We start from the raw sequence: 25,981 nt of genomic DNA, 5'->3' as shown, positions 1-25,981 counted from the left end.
TTTTAGTAAAGTGATTTTTAGTGCAAATTTCACAATTGCAATTTCTGTCCATTTTTAAAATGTAAATATTTTTGTAATGATTTTTTCAGGTGTTTGTTATTAAAGTGTTATAACATTTTCTAAACAATCATTTAAACAATAAGAAAAGTACTTGCCGGCGGAAAAGAAATTAAATTTATTTTTCATTTGTAATTTGTAATCCGTAAAATTTTTGCCCTGCAGCCTTTTTCATATTTTTTCCTTTTTGTAAGCTAATATTTCATTTTTTCAAAAGATAGATTTCTGTAAATTGGAGATTGCCACTAAAATTGGGCTATTTGTAGTTCTTTAGCCGATGATAGGTGATACCTGCCACCAACAGCAGTTTCAAATTCAACACATATTGTAAAGCCTACTACATTATACATTAAAGTTTGATTTGAAGATTTATTCACATACATACTTTCAAGCAAAAAAGTATAAAATAAACGTATATCAACTATATTCTATCTAATACAATAAAATGCTTTACCTGAAGTTTATTTAGTACCTATATTTAACAGTAGTGAAAGTATTTTTAGACTGATTGACACTATATTAAAATTTAAAAAAAATATTTCACATACATAGAAGCAGCTTGATTCCCCTACTGTCCATATAATCATGTGCTGTACAATGCAATATAATAAAATTTCTTTTTGTATTTTTTAGATGTTTTTGTCTGCCCTATGTGATTAAAATTATTGTCCATTAAATACACTTCCATTTACTTTTTTGGTTAAAGCTTTGGTAAAAGTTACAAGTTAAAATATTCTTTATAACATTTGAATTTGGAATTGATTTAAACTGATATCGTTAATCATGTTTCCACATAATTATTTTTTTCAGGTTTTATGGCATATTTTTTAAAATTTACTTCTTGCTTTGCGTCTTGTTTTCATAAAAACATAAAATTATTCGGGTTTTTCTATATAAAAAGTTTAATTTAAAAAAAAACATGATATAGAATTCTAGAAAGTCTAAGTTGGGACATTTTTTTGGTTGTGCCTTGTTTAGACAGTTTAGACATAAGCTATTTCTTTTAAATTTTTTGACCAGAAAAAATGTCATAAAAAAATTGGCATTTCATAAACGGCCCAATAAAATAAAAACCCAACATATTAATTGTATATATTATCAAAGTATATAGATTTCAACTTAGACTGTGATATTATATTACAATTTTTTGGTTTTCAGTCAAAGTAAAAAGTGGTTTCAGCCAAAAAAAAAGCGGCCATGTTAGCTCCCGTTGTTTCATTGATACCCCGGAGACGCAGGAATCATTGTCGGTCGGTACGTCACTCGTTCCCAAAGAATGGAGGGGTGAGAAAGTTAATTTTATTCTATTTAGAGTTAATTAACGGCGCTAATAATTTATACAGTTTTCACCTAAATTACCTAACACGTGACGTGCATCAAATTCAAATATTAAATAATTAATCAAAATTCATTTCCATACATAAAATATGTAATAGTCATTAACTATGTTTCTAACACTTACTAACAGTACTAAAAAATTAATTTTACCAACCTATCTGAGCTTGGCCGGGTACTCTGGAAACTGGTTCGCTGCTCACTGACATTTGACTGGAACTTCTATAAGACCTATCTCTCGATACGCCACCAAGTCGTAATTCATCCTCACTTGATAACTGACCTTGATCTGATGTTGAGCTATGATCATTCTATAAGAGAAATTGGTGAATGTTAAATACTCAATACTCTTATCAGATGAAGTAGATACAAAATTAAAAAGTGATTCAAAAAGTATGTCTACATATCAAACTTAAAATAGGTAAAAACGGCTTTAAAAATATATTAATATATATATAAGATTTTGTAAAGGCAATGGGTGAGATAGACTGTTTTTAGACTTTTTTAACGGTTTAATCCATGTAAAATATATATTGGCTTAGCAGGCTGAAATATAAAGACTGACAAGCATCCATATTATTTATTTTAGCTGGCGTAGAATTTTGCGTTGTTGTCAGGTCTTTATTTTAGAACTTTTTAAATAAGACTGATGCCTTGGGTAAGTTGGTGGGCACACTGTGAATGTTGGAAGTGTTCGTGAAACACTTGAAGTGTTTTGTGAATTTAGATAAGTTAAAGTTCAAAAATATGCTATATGCCTTTCTATACAGGGTGTTCCTTAAAGACGTGCTAATATAATTCCTGGACCCATTTTAAGAAAAAAACTTTCTAGGAACATATGTCCTAAACATCTTAACTTTTGAGATACGGAGTATCAAAATTTTCAAAAAAAATCAGTTTTTTAATAATAACTTAAACAATATTGTAGACATTTTTATGAAATTTGGTACTTTGGTATTTAACACCAACAACTTATTTTTTAAGACAGCAGCGATTGCCATCATCGTTGTCTATGTATATAAACATCATTTATTTATGCATAACTAGATAAAGAAAAACTTGACATTTAAAATTACAGCTCGTTGTCCATAACAACGAGCAATAAAAAACATGCATAGGCAACTCCGCGACTTTATTTGCGTTAAATAAAGACGCGTTACGACACTTTTTTACTCCCATTTACTTTTCAAACGCATTAAAAACACAGAGTATTTCTTAAATTATTTAAATTTTTTAACTTTTCACACTTCTTGTAATAAATCTGATCCCTTAATTTGCTTGCAATTGACGAACAAACATTTTTACACCGCATCAGATATTTAGGGAAGTAACATTGTTTTAATTTTTTTAAGCGAAAACCATGCGTCGGACGAGAAAAACCAAGAGATCAAATTTGACAAAGTGATTGAGAATTAAAAAAAAAATTATTTTAAGAAAAACAGCATAGTATTTTTTTCACTAACAATATTCAATAGAAGACCTAAAGGGACGCCACTGGCAGAGAAAATTTTGTTTGCACTTCAAAAAAAAAACTTATTTTTTTTAACTTTAACACCCTGTATCTTAAAAGTTAAGACGTTTAGGACATATGGTCATAGGAACTTTTTTCTTAAAATGGGTCCAGGAATCACTCTCTTAAACATTAGCAGGTCTTTAAGGAACACCCTGTATATGTACTTTCTTTTTTCACTTACTGAAGTAGGCTTTTAGTAAAATTTTAACTTGGAATAGTATTTTTATCATTTAGTAAAATATACATGTACATATTTTACCATCTAGGATTTTTTAAGTCATTAAACAGAAATGTTAGGTTATAAATTTTTCATTTAATGACCTAACAAAATTAAATAACAGATTAGTATTGTAATAGATGTTTTAATTATAAATTATACATACTACATATATAATTATACATACTGCTTTTGGGTTAATAATTTGAAGTGTATCACTGTAGGTTTCAATTAAATATTAAGAAAACTAGGCTAGGAGTTTGATGGGCTTCTCTTATATATAGTTCTTTTATAGGATAAGACTTACTTTCTTGGCCGTGGATTAATCATCTTTTTGAGTGAGCATTTATATATGTACCTTAGGCAATGTTCCTGAGTTTTTATTTAGAGTTTTTACCTATAGAGAGAGGAAGACTTTAGAGAGATCGTTAATATTTCTACATTTTTCTGCCGTTAAGTTCTCTCATGAATATTTTATAAGGCATTAAAATTTTCTCTTAATATATATTCTCTATAACTTGAATGATTAACGAAATCGTTTAATTCAGATAAAATAACTGTTAAATGTATTTAACAGCGACTTAAATCTTCTTATAATTTTGGCACAGTACGGCAGTTATTTCTTGTTTGGGTACACAGCGACAATGAAATAATAATATGAATTATACAGTACATCCGTAAAGTAGCGGATAAATTCAATAAAAATGAAATGGACCGTTCTGAAAAAATGCCGAACCCGTCGATTTTAATATTGGTTTTTCTACGTGGAAATTAAATATGCAGGGTGACTCAAAAAGAAGATATGACATCATAAATATGTTTTTTTAAATGGAAACCACCATTTTTAATGCAGAATCAGAAAGAATGAATTATTTTACAAAGCATATGGTACAAATGAATAGTGGTTAATAATAAGCAATTTTGAACGAAAGATAATGATAAATGTAAAATTAAAGAAAGACCTTTCTAAATTAAATGTTGGTATATCTAGATGAAGTTTTTCCAAATCGTTGGATAGGTAGACGAGGGTTCATTGAATGGCCACCCAGATCGCCATATTTAAATCCCCTCGATTACTTATGGGGATATTTAAAAAATAAAGTGTACTAAACCAGCGAGTTTAGAAGATTTAAAAGAACAAATACTCCAGGAAATTAGAAATATTACTCCAGATAACAATGACAACGTCAAAAAGAATTTTTACATAGCCTTGGTTATTGTCAGGTTGTTAACGGTGCTCAATTCGAACATTTAATTTAGATAGGTATTTCTTTAATTTCTTTAATAAATAAGGCGTTCTTTCTGATTCTGCATTATAAAATGGTGGTTTCCATTTAAAAATACAGTGCATCCGTAAAGTAGCGGATAAATTCATTAAAAATGAAATGGACCGTTTCTGACAAAAATGCCCGAACCGGCGATTTTAATATTGTGTTTAGGGTTGTTTTATGTGGAAATTAAATATACAGAGTGACTCAAAAAAAAGTTTAAGAAAACCAACACTTAATACCTCCGAAATGAGAATTTTGGTAAATAACTAGCGTAGTTAGTTTAGCATTGCCAACTGATGATAAAAAGGAAAATCGCTTTTGACACGATATATTGAACCTTTCTAGAGATGACTAATATCGCTTTTTATAGCACTAATCTTGTTCCACATATCTTGTTATACACTTTTCAAAGTTGGAGAATTTCTGAATTACTATGTAGCAGATAATCACTAAAAACAGAGTTTAGCCTGGTTCCTTCTTTTGTACCCAACGTGGCGGCCATTTCCTCGACACGTACATTAAATTTCTGGATTTTAGCTGACTGGGACTTGGAACTGTCTTCTCTTGCCGATCTTACCATTTTTGACAGTTGGAAAAATGCTTTGCAACATAAAGACATTATGGTGGTGCGTCGCCGAGCGGAACATAGGAAAACCCATGTAAATTTTAAGCGGCTTAATTATTGGCTTCCCTGTACATTTTATAGAAAAAATGTAAGATAACTTTTTGAAGAGACCAATCTGGCAAAATTTCAAAAAATTTTAATAAGCGAATCTTGAATTATTCAATTAAATGTAATTGCAAAATTAGCAAATTTTCGATTCAGGTAAAACCAAACGGGCACCAGTAAAATGAATATTGTCACTGACGTGAGGAAAAGTGACAATAAATCAGTGACAGTCGATATTTGAAAACAAGTATGAATTATTCAATCGACGAAAAAATAGCCATAATTAAGTGGCATTATGCAGTTTTAGAGCAGTATCTGAAATGTTTTCAGTTTATTTCCCCACCAAGCCCATTCCGTCCATTTCAACTATTAAACGTATTGTCAATAAGTTCGAGTCCAAAGGTACCGTAATAAATAATTGTAAATGTTCAACTCAGGATATCGAAAATAGAGCCGAAGAAAGAGAGAACGGAGATCTTAATATTCTACTGAGTGTGGAATCAAGGGGAGAAAAAAAAGAAAAAAAGAAAGAGAAAAAAGAAAAAAGAAAAAAAAGGAGAGAAAAAAGAAAAAAAATCAAGTGAGGAAAACAAGATGGTTAGTACGAGGGTTCTTGGGCAAGAGGTAAATAAACATCATACAACGGTATTGCGCACAAAAACACAAATATTATTCGTATAAATTCGAAAAACATCAAGAGCTGCAGGAAGGATATGAAGAGCGAAGAATGGCATTTTGTTTTGAAATGATGAAAAGAGCGAATAATGATAGGATTTTTTAAAGAAATATTTGTTTTACCGATGAATGTACATTTACCCTCAAAAATGAATCAAATGTTCGAATTGCCGGTATTGGAGCCAAGAAAATGAACATCGCTTTGTTCATACTCGGACACAATATCCTCAAAAAACAAATGTATTCGTGGGAATTATCGGACACCATATCATTGGACCCTTCTTTATGGACTATAACCTAACAGCTGAAACCTATTTGGACTTATTTTAAAATCAAATTGGACCCGCCTTGCAAGAATTTGTTCAGGAAGATCAAATGATCTGGTACCAAATGGATGGTTGCCCGGCCCATAATGCCCGTATGGTTAGAGAGTGCTTGGAAAATGCTTTTAACGGCAATATTATTAGTTCACGGTACCGGATACTTTGGCCAGCCAGGTCACCTGATCTTTCACCGAGTGACTTCTGAAAGTGTAAAATTTGAGAATCTAAACCAGTTACAAAACGCTATTTCGTTAGAATGTAATTTAGAATGTAATGAAATTTTCCAATATCAACTTAGTAACGTTAGAAATGAATTTTATGATCGGTTAGGATATTGTTTAGCTGTTAATGGGGGTTGTTTAAACATTTGATTAATTGATGTTTTTTATGTAATTCTCTATTATTTTTAAAAAAGTTATTGTATTTTATTTTATTTTCCACCAGTAAAATATTAGGACTTCTGTTCTCTCTTTTTTCGGATGTATTTTCGATCTTCTGAGTTAAACATTTATAATTATTTATTGCAATGTCTTTGAACTCGAATTTACTAACAATAGGTTTAATGGTTGAAATGGACCAGATAGGCTTGATGGGAAAATAAATTGAAAATATTTCAGATACTGCTATTGGTTTAATTAAATTCTGATATGAAGAACGATAAAATTATTTTTTTTAAAAATCGATAATAATAATTGTTATTGGTTTAACTTCATGGTTATATTAAATAAAAGTTTAGATAAAAAAATAATGTTAACGTGTCTTCCGCTCGGCGACGCACCACCCGGTATAATGACCAAATAGATCATCAACGCACCAAATTCTCACTAATTCAAGCGACTAAAAAACTATAAAAAGGATAGGAAAAAAGGGTAAATGGTTAATATCACTTCTAGTACTCGCTTACACCCCTAAAGTAAATGACTATAATCGTGTTGATTATATATCGTGTTGCTAGTGGCTCTGTTAAATGGATCATTTATGCATGTGCTCTAAAGAGATCGCGTTAAAAAGATGCCAACAAATTCTATTCAAAACCTATAAAACTATTGTTAAAGTGTTAAGAGGGTGTGTTAGTTACCTGATTAAAAAAGAGAGAACAGGTAACAATTTCAAATACCGGAGCGGAATATTTAGAGCATAAACGTATATTTACTTTTATGCTCTAATTTTTGTATACCTAATAAAATGGTTCCATCGCAAACGCAACCTTTTTGTTTTTTGTTCACCATATTTTTTTAAATCCTAAAATGAACCTTAAAAAGTATTATTTTAATTAAAATTGTTAGAAATAAACATGGCGAACTTTTTATCTTTCGAAAAGGTCAACGGCGTCAGTTGTTTCAATATTACGATTTAAAAACAGACGCGCTAATGTGACACCTTAGTGCCTACATGCCGATAAATGTCAATGAAAATAGGAGTTGACTTTTAAAAATAGAAGCTCTGAAAGCGCCTTTTGACAATAGAGGCATCTATTTCTGGATTTTAAGTAAGTGTTTTTTTCTACTATTAACGAACTTTCTTTAATTAACTTTCAATTGTTCCTTAGTAATTAACAAAAGTAATGTATAGTCAACCATTTTGATTGCGTCATTTTTCTTTGACATAATTAACATTAGTTAAAGTGCCACTTTAACTAATGCTCACCCGTTTCCTCCCGGTAAAGAAAAAAAGAATTAGAACTAACCAAGAAGAAAATGAGAATAAAAATGCCACCCTCTGATTTGGCTTTGGTGCCAAATAGCAAGAATATTAAGCATTATTTTCTTTACTAGGTGCATTACGCACATGACAATAAAATTATTATACAACTTAAAAGGACAATATAAAAAAGAAAATTGACACAATTCTAAGCTGATCTTTCATATTATTTACTTAATAGGAACTTAATATTACATATTATTTTATTTTACAATAAAAAGCAATTATTGTAAAATAGTTTTCAGAAGATTGCTTGTGTCATTTCAGAATTTACATTTCATTACTATTAAATGATGGTAAATAATTGCACTCCAAGCTCTTCAAACTCCTTTGGACTAGTTTTTGTTCAGTTATTTGATGTAACTAATTGATTCTAATAAAAAAAAAAATAAGCTAGCATAGATAAAATTCAAATACAATTATACTGCAAAAAGGTATTAAAAATGTTGATGTTCGGGTAACTTGCCGAGGTGATGATCAATGCTAAAATTAAAGGGAATGCGTGAAGCACTATCGGAAATAGGTTTACAATGTTATTAAGCTACGGATAATTGTTCGGGTACCATCCATTTTTTTTTTTATAATTTATATATTGTAATTTGCTTTTTTTTAGTTTTTCTGCTATAGAAATTTTAAAAAAGTATATTTAATTTTCTTGTCCAATAAATGTTCTTGTACCTGATCTAAAGAGGTGAGACAATAGACCTCTGTTTATTAAACAGAGAATAATTGTTACATATTGTATTGTATATATTTTGTATATATAGAAAAAATAATGGTTACGATAATTTAAAAATAAAATTGCAACAAGTAAATAAACGTATTTTTGTCTAATTAACGGCCCAAATAAAGTTATATCGTTTGTAATATTGTCGGGTTTAGGAATAAACCCAACAATATTACAAAGGATATAATTAAATAAACGTTTTGCTAGCTTAAAGTTCTATTAAATACATGCTATTTATTTTAAATAGATAATGCGACTTACGTTCGGAGAATTAGATCGATCATGTCTGTTTAAGAGCAGCGACTCCATTGTGTAGTCTAAAGGTTTATCATGCTGGAAAACAAAAAAAATGTAAGCATACAAATTAATATATTATGAATTATATTGGAGTTGATGATTTTCTATATTTTCTATTTGGTTAAAAAAATCTTAAATTAGCCAATACCCTGAAAAATTAGATAGTTCTTTCTTATGAATAGAGAAATGCATTTTTTCAATAACCTAAAATTTTCTTTGTATGCAAAACGATGTTAAAAAACCTTGTGTTGGTAACAAAATAATAGTATATTTCATAAATATACTTATTCTGATAAACGACCTTCGCAAAACGATTTAAAAAAAACTTATTACAAAACAGAAAAACCCCTGGAATGGCTTCGATGTTTTGGATATTTGCCAAGGCAATAAAAACACAACTCGTTTTAAAGAAAATCTATAGATCGCTTCTTTTATGAATGTCCCAATGGCGCAATTTTCATTGTTATAAATGACTATGTTTGGTTTCTTCTTAGGTCAACAAACCCTGTAGCATAACTGACTGCCAAGCCAGCTAGAATAGCATTTCCTGGAAAACTTGGATAAATTAATTGGAGGCTTAAAAAAATATTATGTATTTCATTCATAAGAAATATATTATACTAAAAATATAACATATAATAACATAAATACATACAATGAGGCTCTTAATTGTCCCCTCTCTTATCTTTTGAATGTGTTTATATAAAAATTTGAAATTTGGCACACATCATTAGCAACCTAAATACTACTTTTTGGTTCCTAGCTCATTTTGCCAAATTCCAAAATGGTGGTGGGACGCCATTTTGAAAAAATTAATTAAATGGAAAGGAAAGTCATGCAATAGATCGTTTGAAAGCTCCCACTGAATGCTTTACGGTTCTAAAATATTAAGTCATTACTTCTACACATAGCAAAATGGCAGCCATTCAAAATCTTATTTTTCGCATTTTCATTTATTTTTATTTTCTTTAATACACCGGTGCAACTGTAGTAAAGACAAAAATTCGACAGGGGACCTTTACTTAAATATGCTGGAAAATGAGAGCCACTGATCCTTAATATTATGGAAGACAATCCTCATGAATTTGAGGGCCTACCGAGAGCCAGGTCGTCCGATCTTACACTGGACTTTTTTTATGGGGCTATTTAAAACAAAAAGTCTACGTCACCCAGCCAGAATCAGTAGATCTTCGATCTACGTCAGAGAATAATGTCGCAATATTGATGTTGCCACTTTCCAAAATGTTTGCGAAGAATTCTCCAATAGATTATTTTACTGCATTTAAGTTAATGGTGCACATTTTCAACATCTTTTGTAATGAAAGAGTTACATTTCTGTGTTACCTCAAGTTTAATTATTTTAAATGGAAATAAAAATGCGAAAAATAAAAGTTTGAAAGGTTGCCATTTTGCTATGGGTAGAAGTAATGACTTAATATTCGAGGACTATAAATCATTCAGTGGGAGCTTTCAAAGGATACATTGCATTTTTAATTTTCTTACTTAGTAACAACAAATAATATAAAATTAGAATAAAAGGAAAAAATGTTTAATTTTGTTGGTATTGTTTATTTTTACTTATAATAAGACTAAAAATTATATTTGTACTTATAATAAGACGGAGCCACAATAGACCTAGGGTCGCAGTGGAGGGACACAAGGTGCTCCACTCATAATAAACCTAACCTATAATAAGAAGTAAAAATTTTTATGAATTATAAAATCACTAAACTTGTTAGTTTAACCATTGCCTATTTTCGGTGAACCGTATGCTTTGCTTTATACTCTGCCAACGCCTAAGTCAATAAACTAGGTTTTGTTGAGTAAATAAAGACAACTGAATTTCCCTGCATTAGTAATGAAATTATTAAAATTATTTAAGTATTTATGTAAATACTTGACATATTGGTGATATTCTAAAAACTTAAGTATGCAGTAATATACTAATATGTTAAAAATAAACATATTAGTATAATACTGCATACATATAAATAGTCTAGTAAATTGATAAAGTCAAATCAACGCACGTACTTTTTTTAGATGTGATCGCGTCTGACAACTATAAATAAAATAGAAAATGTATATTTTTATTTTAAAAGGGTTACTTGTTAGTTAGGTGGAAATGGTTAAAAGAACGTTATTACATGCCAAATTAAGTTTTCCCTGTTTATCTAAATTAACTTGTTTTTTTTTTTAGTTAGTAAGAGTGGTTCCTTTTAAAATGAAAGCACATTATGGCACGACACAATAAAGCATAAGTAGGTTTAAATAGCAATAGCAGCTCATGACGAAAAGAGATGATTCGTTCCTCAAATGTTATACAAAACTAACTAAATGAATTGTGGTTCCAACAACATGGAGTTTCGTGTCACACCGCCAATGAAACAATCGCTTTAGTGCCAGGGCAGTTGGGTGATAAAGTTAGTTTAACAAATGCTTCCAGCAAGATCTTGTGATTTCACACTATGTGAATTAAAAGAGTTTCTAAAAATTGATAAAAATAACAAAAAGGGAAAAACAATATGAAAATTATAATTTTCAAAATAACGAATAGTAAAATATTGAATATAAGTCTACTGCCAAATTAATTTTTTTGGCGAGGAATTTTGAGACCCAAACTAGTAAGTAATTCAGATATAGCCATATATAAGAAAAAAAATATTAAAACAGTCTCCTCAAGTGTATGTTATCTGAAGTTTCAGTGTGAAAATATTATTTAGTATCTGCATTATGAGCCATAGGCGAGACTATTAACCATTTAGTCTCGGGGAGTTTGCGTTTATGCAAAAATTAAAATTATAATACGATACTATAGGATTATTAAATGTAAATCTATATTTGGGAAGTTGATGTTTATGAATATATGTTTTTTTTTGGTAAAATAAAATATCTTGTAAAAAATCACCTCTTGCATGTAAAAGAATACTATTGTGACAAAATTTACAAATTTAAAATACTTACAAATTTTAACATACATATGATAATGATATTTAAATTGCATATAACTTTTACTGAGACTAACAAAAAAAAAATTAATAATCTGATCGTCTTAACCACAATAAAAGTATGCAAAGTACAATGTTTGAAATAAGTTAGGGAAAACAGAAAGGTATATAAATATGAGGAATCTTAATATATTCAATGATACAGAAATTAATAAAAATCTAACATTTTAGAGCCCACGCCCACGTTTAAATTAAACGGATTTCGGGAACACACTTGCCAGAAATATACTTTATTGTCAGGATCAAACTATTAATTCTCAATGTCAGATCAATTCAAAACTTTTGGTTGTTAAAATAATAATCCAAATATTGCAGTACATATCTGAATGCATGCTTATCTTGGGATAACTTTAACATAAGAAAAGATTATGATTTAGGTATTTTAGAAAGCTTATGGTTGTTTTTGTATAGGAAAAATTAATGGAGTAAAATAATTACTGCTCCTGTGTTTAAGTGGTTGTCATTATTATGTCACAAATTCAGCAGTCTTCATATAGAACACTCTTTAAGTTATGTGCTCAGAGGCAAAGGCGATTCGAGCATTGAACATTTTATTATGTGTTGTGTGTTGTTGCATAGGAATTATATACAGTGCTTACATTTCAAAACGAAACACCCTTAAAAACTTCTTTAAAACAAAAAAGTAGATATATACAGGGAACGTTTAATTTTCTATTTGACAAAGTTCTGTTAACCAGCTCCAGCTAACTTCACTTTGATATGTCAAATGGTAACCATTATGTGACACATCATTGTAGCAGTAAATAATAGCCATTTGACATTACCATACATTGCCATAGCAAAGTATGACGTCAATGAAATATTTATTATTAACAGACATTTTAGCTTACTATTTGCTGGTACATCAATATTACGACGGCGGTTCCCATTTGGCATATCATATCAAAGTGAGGTTGCTGGAGGTGAGGAGATGATTGACAGAACTATTGTCAAGTAGTATATCATGTATAAGCACTCTTGTTACCTGACTCGCGTTGATTGTGTACCTTAGATTGTTTATAAGATAAATAACAAAACTGATTAAAATGTCAAGAATCGCGGTTTCTTTTAAGGACCTATACAACAATTTGGAAATTCTTGGAAGTTTCTACATTGTTTGTGCCGATGAAGACCAATAATTTCAATAGAATGCTGAGACTCAAAGCAACCAAGTACATAAAATTCTTAAAATACTACAAATTCTAGGTTAGCCGCAACCCATTAAAGGCAAGGCTGTAAAATTTAGTACGCCTTTTAATCCAACATCAGCGGGTAAGATTCATCATCCCACTACTAAAAACTTGACTATATAAACTATTAAACTTAACATAAGTAGAACGTAACCAACCTAAAGTACAAAATAAGAGCAAAACAGTACAAAATAAGAGCAAAACAGTACAAAAACTATGAGAGAAATTGACGTATTTAAATCTAAAACAATGCTCTCTTCACAAGTTTGATAGCCCCCATCAATAAACACCTCCACTCCAGGGCCAAAGATGTTTCCACCAGATGGCGGTCATGATAAGGCACTAGCCGAATAATGTTTCCAGAAACTCTATGCTGTACCTATTCACGGACCAGTTACAAATACTCTCGTCGATGGTCGACATACACCTTAAAGATTTCAGCGTGGTGAAGTCTTCCGGTAACAATATCCAATGATAAACAAAGTTCTCTTGGAAGATAACTAACCTTTGCCAAGCTTTTCTCAGTTGGCTCGCGATTAGACGAATAATGGCAATAGGAATGGTTGTATACAGTCAGTTTGATTAGAGTTTACTATAATTCTAAGCTAGTTTCTAAAGATCGATTAGAACATTTCTTTAGACTGAGATTGTATGGGGCTTGTACGGGTCTTACTAATTTCCAACAACTGGCGAACTTGTTGAAATACTTCTGACTCAGAGCTCCTCCCTTCGTCCAAATAAGGCCAAATATTGAGGCTACTTCTTGTTTTGGAATGGAATAAACCTCAGACCACTCTCTTGATATACTTGATATGCTTCACTCTGAAGTAGTAAGAGCATATCAATATCCAGAACTGCTAGTAAAAAAAGTCCTGCTATGTCGATGGCAATTAGGAATATCTAACTGTTTTTTTTAAAGAATGACATTTCTAAGGACTTAAATTAAGGTTGGCCTCTCAGAGCTTCGTACATACCTCTTGAACAATCTTTAAATGTTTTTTTCTAGTATAAGAACCTCATCCAGAAAAACTGAGCATGTTTCCCAAGTCATTCAAAACAGTTCATCACTCCTTCCGGGTAGATAAAGTCTTTGCTGGAAAAATTTCTGGACCATGTAATTTACAACATATAATTACAAGTAAGACAGTTTCCTCCGACCTCTCTTCCTCAAGTTGTATCATTAACCACCACCTCTCAATTAGCTGGTATGTTGATATTTTCATACAACTTACTATTATCTTCATGTAGATGGTCTATAAAGACCTTGTCTGTTTTAGTTGTCAATATTCGATTATACACGGTGTCCCAGAATATGTGGGAAATCTTTCCAATTTGAAGAGCTTGCAAGAAAAAAAAAGAAAGTTTTTAATACATTTTTTCCCTAAAGCCCCTACCGACAGAGTTGGCCTAAGACGTCTTTAAAAATCTTTTATTTATATTTTAATATGATCATCAATACCAAAAACTTTGGAAAATTAACTAATTAAAGACATATCTGAATAGTTTTACTTTTTATTGACTTTTTTACATAGATAGTATGAATTATTATGAATCAAACTTTAAAAAAAAAGATACTCGGTCATTATCAATAAAATGAACGGTTTTCGGAAAAAATCTATTTTTATGCAATTAGGTTTAAACTTTTAAGCAAATTTAAATGAAAAAAAATGTTTTTAAATGTAATGATCTATTACAAATACTTTTTGTATGCAGGTATAACATGGCCGCCTAAACGTACACATTCCCTTTTTTTTAAAGAAAAAATAGTTGGTCGATATTTATCTGCAGTGAAAATAAATTATTCCTAATCAATTTTCTTTTTAGCATATAATAATGATTTCGTCGTTAAAACCTTCGGAAAGAAGGGCATGAACTTTTTGGAAATGGTAAATATGTTGTTCTTTAAGAGTTCGATGAATACTAGATTTTAGTAATCAAATTGAACTGCTAATTTTCGCGCCTCTTCAGCATTTAAAATATTTTCTTTTGCACGCACATCACAATTGATATTATATCCTCAATTTCATTTATTAAAATTATAGTTTTAATATTTTATGACGCAATTCTTTGCCTATGATCAAAATAAAATAGTCGTTTTATATAAGTTTTTTGCTATCTATTCTTTCGATCTACCCAGCACAAAGCTTGCCTCGATTGTTACATTTTTTACAAGAGCAAAGGCAATATTATATTATAAAAAAAAATTGTACTGCTAGACAGTTATCGCAACAGCACTCCAATCAGAGACGATAGCGAAGAGCGGCGATTAGTGCTGATCGAAAATCCTTGTGGAATTTCTTGCTGCTTAATTAGATTATTATTATTATTAGTTAAGTTTTACCTGGGGCACTTAATAATGACCAGTTACAAGAGTTCATCATCCTTGATTTTCAGCTATTCATGGAATTGAAAAAAATATACATATTGGTAAGACACCACAAGATCTTCACTGCTCAGATTTAAGAGTCATGTTTACAGTTTACCATATAATCATAAGCATTGTTTCAATCACAGCAGAAGACACTCATTTGGAAATTTGTCGGTACCACGCTACATAGAAACCATATTTATCAAACATGGCAACACCACTTCTCACCTAGTAAGTAGCATTTTTATTTTTCATTAAATTTTTATCCCAATGTTTCCTCCCGCTATGGCTGCCTGATCCTGTATATCGCGCGAAGTGTGGCATGAAATTGATAGTACTGATGTTTAATTACTGGTCAATTATAAAAGTTTGCTGTTTAATTTATAATAATTATTAAGTAATTGAGAACTCTTATACTATTTTAACTCGTTATTATTTATACTACTTTATACTGCATTACATCCGGAGAAATTTTATTTTTAAAATCGAAATAGTTATTTATACGAATGAAAATGTGATTAATACAAGTATTTCCTCCTATGCCATAAGACCACATCGAATTGAAATGACCTAAGATTTGCATAACCTATAAAAACACTTCGATACTTACATAAAATTTGTTATTTTTAATATGTTGAACCCTCCTGAATACCTCGCATATACTTTAGTGTAAAACAGTGTGAGTCTGAAACTTATAAATTGCTGAACTTAATGAATAAATTCATATACTTTTTTTCACAAAAAAATCCTTGGACCGTCGATTAGTATTTTTAGTTGCGCTCTTTTTTGTTAAAAACAAAGTTATACAAGTGTGTCCCAAAAATAAGATATGACGTCATCGACGATTCTTTTAAACAGTAACCCTCATTTTTTATTGCGTATTTTTAAACAGCGTATCAAATTATACATAGCTGCAAAATTTCAATTTTATGTTATTAACCGTTTTTAAATAAAAAAATTTTTTTATTTAATATAAATTATGAAATCCTTTTTACTCAAAAACTTTTAAAGATTTTTAACAACTCTGTAGAAATTAATATACAAAATTGAAATACATATTATAATGTTAACGATGATTTTTTTCCAATGGTTTTTAATGATTATTTGTAAAGAGCATATTGACTTATACAAAACTGCAAAATTTCAACTTTTTGTGATCTGTGGTTTCCAAGATATGTAATTTATTACTTATAAACCAAATTTTAAATCACTTGATTTCACTGAACATACATTATTGTGAATAGGTTTTAGTACCACATGATTTTAAGAGTATTGGTTTTTGGTAAACATTTTTTTTCATATGGAATTTCATACATTTGGAAAAAATTTGGTTTTCCATATTCCTTAAAACAGTAAAGGTAGTAAATTTTAACATTCTTAAGACTTGTCTTGAGTATAAAGTCTTTTACTTGATAATTATATACACAACTGACTCAATTATATAAATAAAATAAATATGTCTTTATTTGGTATCAAATGCACATTTGCCCAAAAAGGCGAAGATTAGCTAAAGCTACTTTTATCTCTTAACCCTAATAATAATAATTACAAATATTTTGACAAACAGGAAGTAATAGTAATATAAAAATGAACCAAAGAACAAATCTTATATCTTATCTTCTGATATCTCTATCATAAATCGCATTTCTTGGAATGAATTTCTCTAACAGATATTTTGGCTTTTGGTTTTTATAAAGCCGATACATAAATGTAAGAAAATGAAACTTTTTTGAAAAAAAAAAAAAGAAATGACATTTTTAGCCACTGCAATCGATAGATGTACAGTAGTGGCCATAATTATAGCAACAAGTACATTTTTCCTTCAAATTATATGATGTGGTAGATTAGAAAAAAAACTGGTATATATTATGATGTATTTTTTACAAAGCTTTTTATTTATGTTTATTTTTTTGTTACTTTATAAAAGAAATAAAAAATGGGAATTTTTTTTAGGAAACGGGTTGGACAAAATTATAGCAAGACATTTTAGAAAAATCAATTTATTTATTCTCCAAAGTCAAAATAAGATTACAATACAATAATATTCTTCAGTATTTAGTATAGTACCCTTTAGCCCTTATAACAGCAATGCATCTTTTTGGCATGGATAAAATAACTTTGTTTATAACATCATGATCAACTGACAACCAAGTATCCTGAAGAGCTTCGAAAAGTTCTCCAGCATTTTTGAAATTCCTGGTTCTACACCTGTTATCCACAATTTCCCAAAGATTTTCTATTGGATTTAAATCCGGAGATTGGGAGGACCACTTCATAACATTAATTTTTTTATCATGGAGAAACTCTTTTATTAGCCTTGAAGAATGTTTTGGATCATTGTCATGTTGAAATTGATATAACAGCGGCATATTTTCTTCAGAATAGGGTAACATAACATTCTTTAATATATCCTCGTACATAAATCGATCCATAATCCCTTCTATTCTGTGAAGAGGTCCCATACCATACCCCGAAAAACAGCCCCACACTAAAACTGAACCACCTCCATGCTGAACTGTAGGAGAAGTGTACCGAGGATTAAATCTTTTGCCTACAGGACGTCGAACGTATGCAGCACCATCACTTTTAAATAAATTGAATTTTGATTCATCGCTAAAAATAACTCTGCGCCACTGATCAATAGTCCAGCCCTGGTGTTCTCGAGCAAATTCAAGTCGGGCCTTCACGTTCTTCTTGGAAAGAAGAGGCTTTTTTGCTGGTCTGCGTCCAAACAACTTATTTTCAAATAGACGCCGCCTTATGGATCGTTCACTAAGATCGGAACACCCACTGCCATCCAAAAGCCCTTTAATTTTTGAAGAGGACAAAAATGGGTTTTGCCTGGAAATCCGAACAATCATTTTGTCACTTTTTTTTGAAGTTTTCCGGGGACGTCCCGAATTTTTTTTGGGTACTACCAGCCCTGTGTTATTGTATCTTTTCACTATACGTGATACAACTGATCTGTGAAGAGCAAAATTTTTTGCAATGGATGACTGTTTGATGCCTGACTTATACTGATTAATTATAAGTTGCCTCACTTCAACAGACACGGTTTTACCACGACTCATACTGTTATTTAAATAAGTTAATAACTACCAAGAAATCACAATATAAATTGTTTCAATATTGCACTTCAACAGATTGAAAGAGCACTAAATTTCAAATGTTGCTATAATTATGACCAGGTGAAATATTTGCAATTACAAATATTTATTGTCAGCAAAAAAACAGGTAGGCTTTTTTTTATTTGAATGAGAAATTTTGTTTAAATATTAAGAGGCCATCTAAACCAGTGGCGTACTTTTACGATTAAAATATACATATAATAGTTATTATTAAATATTAGTAAAATTCAGATTTGTTGCTATAAATTTGGCCACTACTGTATATGGACACATGATCAAATTCTCTTAAATTACACACAAATCGACAACACGTATTTTGTACACGTTGCAGTTTCTGCTGGGTTATTTTATCAAGACAAGGATAGTAAACGATAAAACAGTAATTTAAAAGGGATAACACTAAGGATACTGAGAGTTTTTTTCTTGTCTCAAAATTTAAAATATGTTTGTTAGCATAGAGCAAACGCATACGCAAATAGCACCTCTGCAAGACAGCACTATTATGTCCTTGGAATCTTAAAGAAGAATCAATAGTTAAGCCTAGAATCTTAACGCTCTTAGCAAAAGCCAAGGGGTTATTATCATATTGAATGTATATATTTTTTTCGACGTTAGCACGATGATTTTTATTGGCAAAAAGTAAAACGTTAGTTTTATTGGCATTAATATTAAGATTGTGTTCTTTCGAGTAGGGCAAGATCAAGCTTAGGTCTCTATTTATACTTTCAGAAGCCCGTTCTATGTCATCTGGATCGAAATAATAATTTAACTGAGAATCGTCAGCGTACTGGTACACCTCAAAGCTCTTTACGACTAAAGGAAGATCCGTAAAAACGAAGAAGTATATAGCAAGAATAAAAGAGGTCCTAGAATCGATCCTTGAGGAACTCCAGAAATTATGTGTTTCGAATCGGAGTAATTGTTATTGACACGTACTCGTTGAGTACGATTCCAGAGATAGGACTTAAAAAAAGAAAGAACAACTTCATTGCAACCATAAAACTTTAACTAACAAGTCATGATCGATTACATCAAAAGCCTTTCAATAATCTAAGGCAACTAAAATTAGAGCCCTTATTATGTTGTCTATGATGTTCAAGAGGGTGGTAGCTGTACTGAATCCTTCTCTAATGCCAGACTGTTTAGTTGGAAGTATGTTATTATCAGTAAGATAAAATGACAACTGTGCATAGACAACTCTTTCCAAAACCTTCGATATTATTGGCAATAAACTTATAGGGCGCAAGTCCTGTAGGGATTCGGGATTACATATTTTGGGTATGGGGCACACAACTGACTCACGCCAAGGCTGTGGAAAGTATAGACATCTAGTTTTGATTTGAGAGCTTGTAGTGACTTATCATTCTGACAGTGAATTGCTAAACCTCGAATCTAAACAGTATTATTTATACATGCATTTATTTGAGCTGGATTGACTCATTTTGTCATCATTGCATTTTAAGATAAGTACTGAAGAAGCTTCTTTTGACAGAACACTACTATATGTGGGTTGAGGAAAATTTGTTGACAAAATAGATACTGAATTATCTTTTTGACTCAAAAATGTTTGCTTATAGTTAGCAATTGTGGCTTTTTGAAGATCCACAGTATATTCAGTCAGAAAGTCATTTTTTTAACAGTTCAGTTTCCCTGTGTAAACATTCAATCTCCTTCTTTAATAATTTATTCTCCACAAAGACATCATTTATCATTCGCAATCTTTAACTCGGGACTCTCTTTATTGTTACATGAGTTACAGAACCAATGTAGATTTAGCGTGTCTGTTATAATTTTTAACCATGATTGTCTAATCGAAAAACATGCTGCATGCCATCCCAAACGGCACAAACTGCTACTAAACAACAAACTGCTAACTAATTGAACATTATAAGTCAAATAATCAGATTGAAGTACTTTTTTTTAAATTTAAACGCAATGCCCTATTTACTTGAAAAGCCAAGAAATCTGAATGATGATTGGATACAGAGATAGAACAAGAACCCAAACAGAGAATATGGACTAATTCAGAAACATGTATCCTGATTTACCACTGATATCGCAAGGTACTGTAAGCAATATTGAAAATCAGTTTAGCGAAAATCGCCACGTTAGAACAACTATTTCTCGTAAATTTGCGCTCAATGAAAATCCCAATCCCAGGATGCTGAGATGACATGAGATAGAAGAATCGAATTTTGCGAACAATTTATGGAACTACTGCGGAATAATTCTGTTAAAATCAAAAATATTCTCTTCTCTGATGAGTCAACGTTTATGCTAAACGGAGAAGTACATCTACAAAATTGCCAGCAAGTTAAAGGCCTAATTTTGTTTGAAGAAAATCTAAATGCAGCAAGTTATTTATAGTTTTTACAAGAAGAACTATTTCTAAATCTAGCTGCTCTGTTTCCTAATCAAATAGAAGCTGATATGCTAAATAGGAATATCTGGTTTCAACCAGATCGTGCGACTTCCCATTTTGCACGTCCTGTTCGAAACTATCTGAATGATATATTTCCAGGCAGATGTAAAAGGGAACGGAGGTAAAAGGGAACCTTTTGAATGGCCACCAAGATATCCCGATTTACTCCTTTAGATTTTTCCCTAGGGGGATATTTGAAATCTAAAGTTTATGTGTCCAAGTCCGCAAACATTCAGGAGTTGAAAAGCAGAATAAGGCAAGAGTGTAGATTGCTCCAGAAGTTATGATAAACTTTCAAAACAAGTTTCCAGTAGATTTAAGGCTTTGTGGTATAGTAAAAAGTTAAATTTTGAACGCTTATAAAAGGAAAGATTTTTATATTTCTTGAAAACAAGGTATTTCAATTACCTTGTAAATGAACTACATTTTGAACATTTTTTAAAAACTTTTTGAGTAAAACAGATTTTATAATTTATTTTAAATTAAAAAAAAATATTTTAATTATCTTGAAAACAGTTAATCACATAAACTTGAATTTTTGCAGCTATGTATAATTTGATACGTTCTTTAAAAATACACAATAAGAAATTAGTGTTGCTATTTAAAAAAATCGCCGATGACGTCATCTTATTTTGGAACACACTTTATAACTTTGTTTTCAACAAAAAAGAGCGCAACTTATAATACTAATCGACGGATCTGACAATTTTTTTGAAAAAAAAAAGTATATGAACTACTGAATTTATTCCAAGTTACAGACTCACACAGTATAAAAAACAGGTAATTATTTACAAAACGGTTTTAAACTTTTTAACCAATAAAGGGGATATTTCTGCTTTAGGCACTTTGTGTTGACTATAAAGTTTATAGATGTGCTGGCGGAAAGACGAATTTGCCCTTTCTTTTTGTAAATGAAAGCCTGTTTTTTTTTTAATGGAAAAAACAACCTAAACTTACGGCATTTAAAGCAAATGGCACTGTTGGGTGGCTTAACGACTACATATTTTCTCCATTTTTCCTAAAATGTTAGGTATTACTTTCACAAATACTCTAGAAATACGTAGAAAAAAAAACAAAATCGGCAAAATTTTGTAAGACGTTCGTTCTGTTTCTATCTAGCTCTCTTCTTATTGTAAAGGTATAATTACCTGTTTTAGTTTAGATGGCTAAATGATTCTAAATACTTCGATAAAAAGCGCGGTTGCCAACTTTTTGTGTTCTATAAAGACACTAGAAAAGGCCTATATAGAAAAATGATCTTATATAATATACAGGGTGTCCCATTAGTGCGATAACGGACGATAGCTCCTTATACAGTGATACAAAAAATTTTTTTTATACAAAGTTACTTTACTGTCTAAGGTGCATAACATAAAAATATTTTTGGATATACAGGGTGATTCATAAATGTGATATGATACACAACTTTTTTTAATTTAAATGGAACACCCTATATTTTATTGCATTTTTGGATTGCTTTAAAAATTCTGCATACCTTTTATCAAGCATCGTCTATACCAAAACTTACCCGTTTGTGAGATATTTAATATTTTATCAAAAAATGGACGTTTGCACGTCTCCACAAAAACAAAAATAATTCACTCATTTGGGATCCTAAAAAATCCACTGTTAATAGAATCACCCGGAAACATAAATTTCATCCATATCACATACAGCTTGTACAAGAATTAAGCGATTAAGATTTTGCCACTGGGCTTTGCATCAAATCCAACTGCAACAGGACTTTTTTGACTTTGTGTTGTTCACCGATGAAGCGACATTCCATAAAAATGAATTTGTAAACCGACACAACTTCCATTATTACAACGATGTAAACCCAAGGCATGACCATAAAGTAAGTGTAAGTATGCACTAACAACCTACAAAAGATTTGGCTTGTAGGATCCCAAATGAGTGAATTATTTTTGTTTTTGTGGAGACGTGCAAACGTTGATTTATTGATAAAATATTAAATATCTCACAAACGGGTAAGTTTTGGTATAGATGATGCTTGATAAAAGGTATGCAGAATTTTTAAAGCAATCCAAAAATGCAGTAAAATATAGGGTGTTCCATTTAAATTAAAAAAGTTGTGTATCATATCACATTTATGAATCACCCTGTATATCCAAAAAAATTTTTATGTTATGCACCTTAGACAGTAAAGTAACTTTGTATAAAATTTTTTTTGTATCACTGTATAAGGAGCTATCGTCCGTTATCGCACTAATGGGACACCCTGTATAATATATAGTTGTAAAATAGCAGAAAATCGTTTTGTAAACTGTTACCAAGAAAACATACTTTTATTTATATTAAGTTGCAATTTATTTTGTTTATGAGAAAAACTGTTTGATTTTAAATTCTTTATTGAAATTTGTCAGTTTTTGCCACTGTCGTGAACTCGATGCTTTTAGGCATGTTATAACAATAGTAAATCCCAATTAAATACTAATAAAAAAAATAATACTAAAAGTTTGCCTAATTCCTTTAAAAAATTGCTGTAGGATTTTTTAAAATTATTTATTATAAGTAAAGTAAAAATTTTAGAATTATCTAATATAGTTTATATTATAGTATGAGAAAACTGTATTAAATTATACAAAAAATTATCAGATTAGAAGAGGTATCAAATCTTAACCTTCAGTAATAATACTAAATCTTGCCAATTAAATGATTCACAACACCATTAGTCATCTGGCTCGTAAAAATATTAACATCTGGTTATAAATGAAATTGTTTTGTTAATTACATACTGTAAAAATACAATAAACTTCGCACTAACCAAAGGGCACCCGAAAAAACAAACTCACTTTCACACACAACAAAAATATCGCTCGACTGAATACGGATCTTTCCGCGGTTTACACAACAGCTGCGGCAGCGGTGCACTGCAGGAAATAGGACCGTCGAATACCGACAGCGACGATGGTCCTGACGTAGGAAGCCGTGTACGATAAGATTTATACGTGAGGATCATTGCTTTGCAGGGGAGAATTTACTATACTAAAAATAGCCGGAAAGAAGATATAAAATAATATTAGTTACGTATTTTGTTGAGTATTATGATTATTTAAATAAAAGTAAATATAGAAAATAGTATCTCATACGCTCAAATATTTAAAAGAAGAAGCAAATAGACTTATATCTTCCCTTAATACGTGTTCGTAGATATTTATTTTTTCTAAAAATCTATTTTTTAACCAATAAACAGATACTTTTTAAAAACTAAAAAGATATTACTTAATCACTTAACATTTCATAGCATTTTTTTTAGTAGTAGCAAAGTACCTTACTGTTGCCTATTTTAAGAATTTTTATTAGCGGTTCATAATTTTTTTTTTGATAACATAGCAAATGTTTATAGGAAAAAAGTTTTATTTTAAATTCGGCAATACGCTCTTAAAAAATTTGCACCGAATTTTTGTAACACCCTGTATAACTTATTAGTAAAAATTGTGAAGGTGTTTGCACATTAGATTTTTTACTCATTATAATGTTCTCCTACCAAACCAAATAATTTTAAACCTAACTAGATTAGCAAAGGGAGTTAAATAATCATGGTCATCATATATCAATCATTAACCATGTTTATTTAAATATAATAAAATTGTTTAAAAGAAAGGCAGAATACCTACAGAATAGAGCGGCGGGAAATTTGAATTTATGCAGTTAGATGGCTGCCCGAAAATTTGTATCTATAGTTGGCAACTAAATTGCGTCACACGTGACATCATCGAATATATTTGGTATACAGGTTGTCCCAGATAATATGATATACATGGGATTTCGTAAACGGTAAGAGATATTGTTCCAGTTAAATGGGGAAAAAATTGTGCTGTTCCAAGCCCAATCAGATGCTATATTAAGATCCACGATATCTACAGGGGTTTTCAAAATATCGGGCTAAATCTAAAAATTAGGTTTTTAGGAAACCTGCAATATCGTCTCCATCTTGAATCCCATTTTAATACAATTTGGTAGATTTGGGTTATCTACTATGACCAATCGATTGACTTTAACGATATTTTTTTAGGAATTTTAGATTTTTTGCAACCATAGTCAACTTTGTTATTTCTTATGGACGCCATATTGGATTTATACGTCATTAAATAGCACGTAAAAAGACCTTTTCAACCAAGTATAACAACTCTATCTTGATATGGCGAAAAACATAAATTTATTCAAAAAAAACATTTTTTCACTTAGTTGACTGTAAAACAAAGGCTGCTAATCAAATATTTTGCTTTTTTTATTCAAACAAGATACTCATTTCATTATTATGAAATATAAATGAAAAAAAATTGAAACAATAATTATTTCTAACCTACGATAAATGAAATTAAGCAAATAACAATCAACAATTAACCAAAATAAAATTAGTTATAATAAAGTGTTCAAAAATACCTCCATTTTTGTTAATATACAATATACACCTTCTCAATCATAGCTAAACAAGCATTTTTAAAAATTTGTCATGGCATTTCTTGAATTGTTTGTTGAATGGCTGCTTCAAGTTCTTCCACTGTAATATGATTAGTGTAATACACAGAAATCAAGCCTGTAGATACCGTGCATCTTAATATCGCATCTGATAGGGCTTGGAACAGCACAACTTTTTTCGCATTTAACCGAAACTATATCGTTTACGAAATCCCCATGTATATCATTTTATCTGGGACACCCTGTATATGCAATATGTATATACACTAAAAGATTTAATAATCCTGTAGGTCCTTTTTTCCAGGATAACATTAATATTAATATCATACTTACTCTTTTCTTACGAAATACAATTGTTATTCGTGATAAACATACTCATAAGTCAAGTAAATACAGCAGAAGAGGTTGAGTACCCAAAAGGTTCATAACGAAATTAGGTTTTTACATGAATTATTTATAGTGGTTCAAAGTTTCCCATTAAAGAAATTACACTAAAATAAAAGTACATTAAGTATATTTCTTAAATGGTTATAATAACTAAAATCCAGAAGTCGCCCCATAAATTTTAAAGATTATATGCCGGTGTACGGTCTACTATATACGAACGAAATACGATGCGCCTGCTCTAAAAATGTCTAG

General features: G+C 30.4%; 1 protein-coding gene across 3 annotated transcripts in view; it reads right to left on the bottom strand.

Annotated features, from left to right (window-relative positions):
• Positions 1–25,981, bottom strand: part of LOC126743308 (adenomatous polyposis coli protein-like) — a 178,148-nt gene that overhangs the window by 141,094 nt on the left and 11,073 nt on the right. For 2 of the 3 annotated variants that reach the window (XM_050450337.1, XM_050450338.1), the window contains exons 3-4: positions 8,751–8,822; positions 1,550–1,703 (exon numbers count right to left, since the gene is read on the bottom strand). In XM_050450337.1, the coding sequence (XP_050306294.1) occupies positions 1,550–1,703; positions 8,751–8,822 (226 nt within the window). Of the gene's footprint in view, positions 1–1,549; positions 1,704–8,750; positions 8,823–23,684; positions 23,817–25,981 lie in introns of those variants that run through there. The other variant, XM_050450339.1, reaches the window with a different exon arrangement.

The sequence above is a fragment of the Anthonomus grandis genome, chromosome 12 (genome assembly GCF_022605725.1).
Source record: "Anthonomus grandis grandis chromosome 12, icAntGran1.3, whole genome shotgun sequence".
NCBI lineage: Eukaryota > Metazoa > Arthropoda > Insecta > Coleoptera > Curculionidae > Anthonomus > Anthonomus grandis.
Note: the sequence above shows the minus strand (reverse complement) of the source record. Positions and strands in the feature narration are given on the sequence as shown.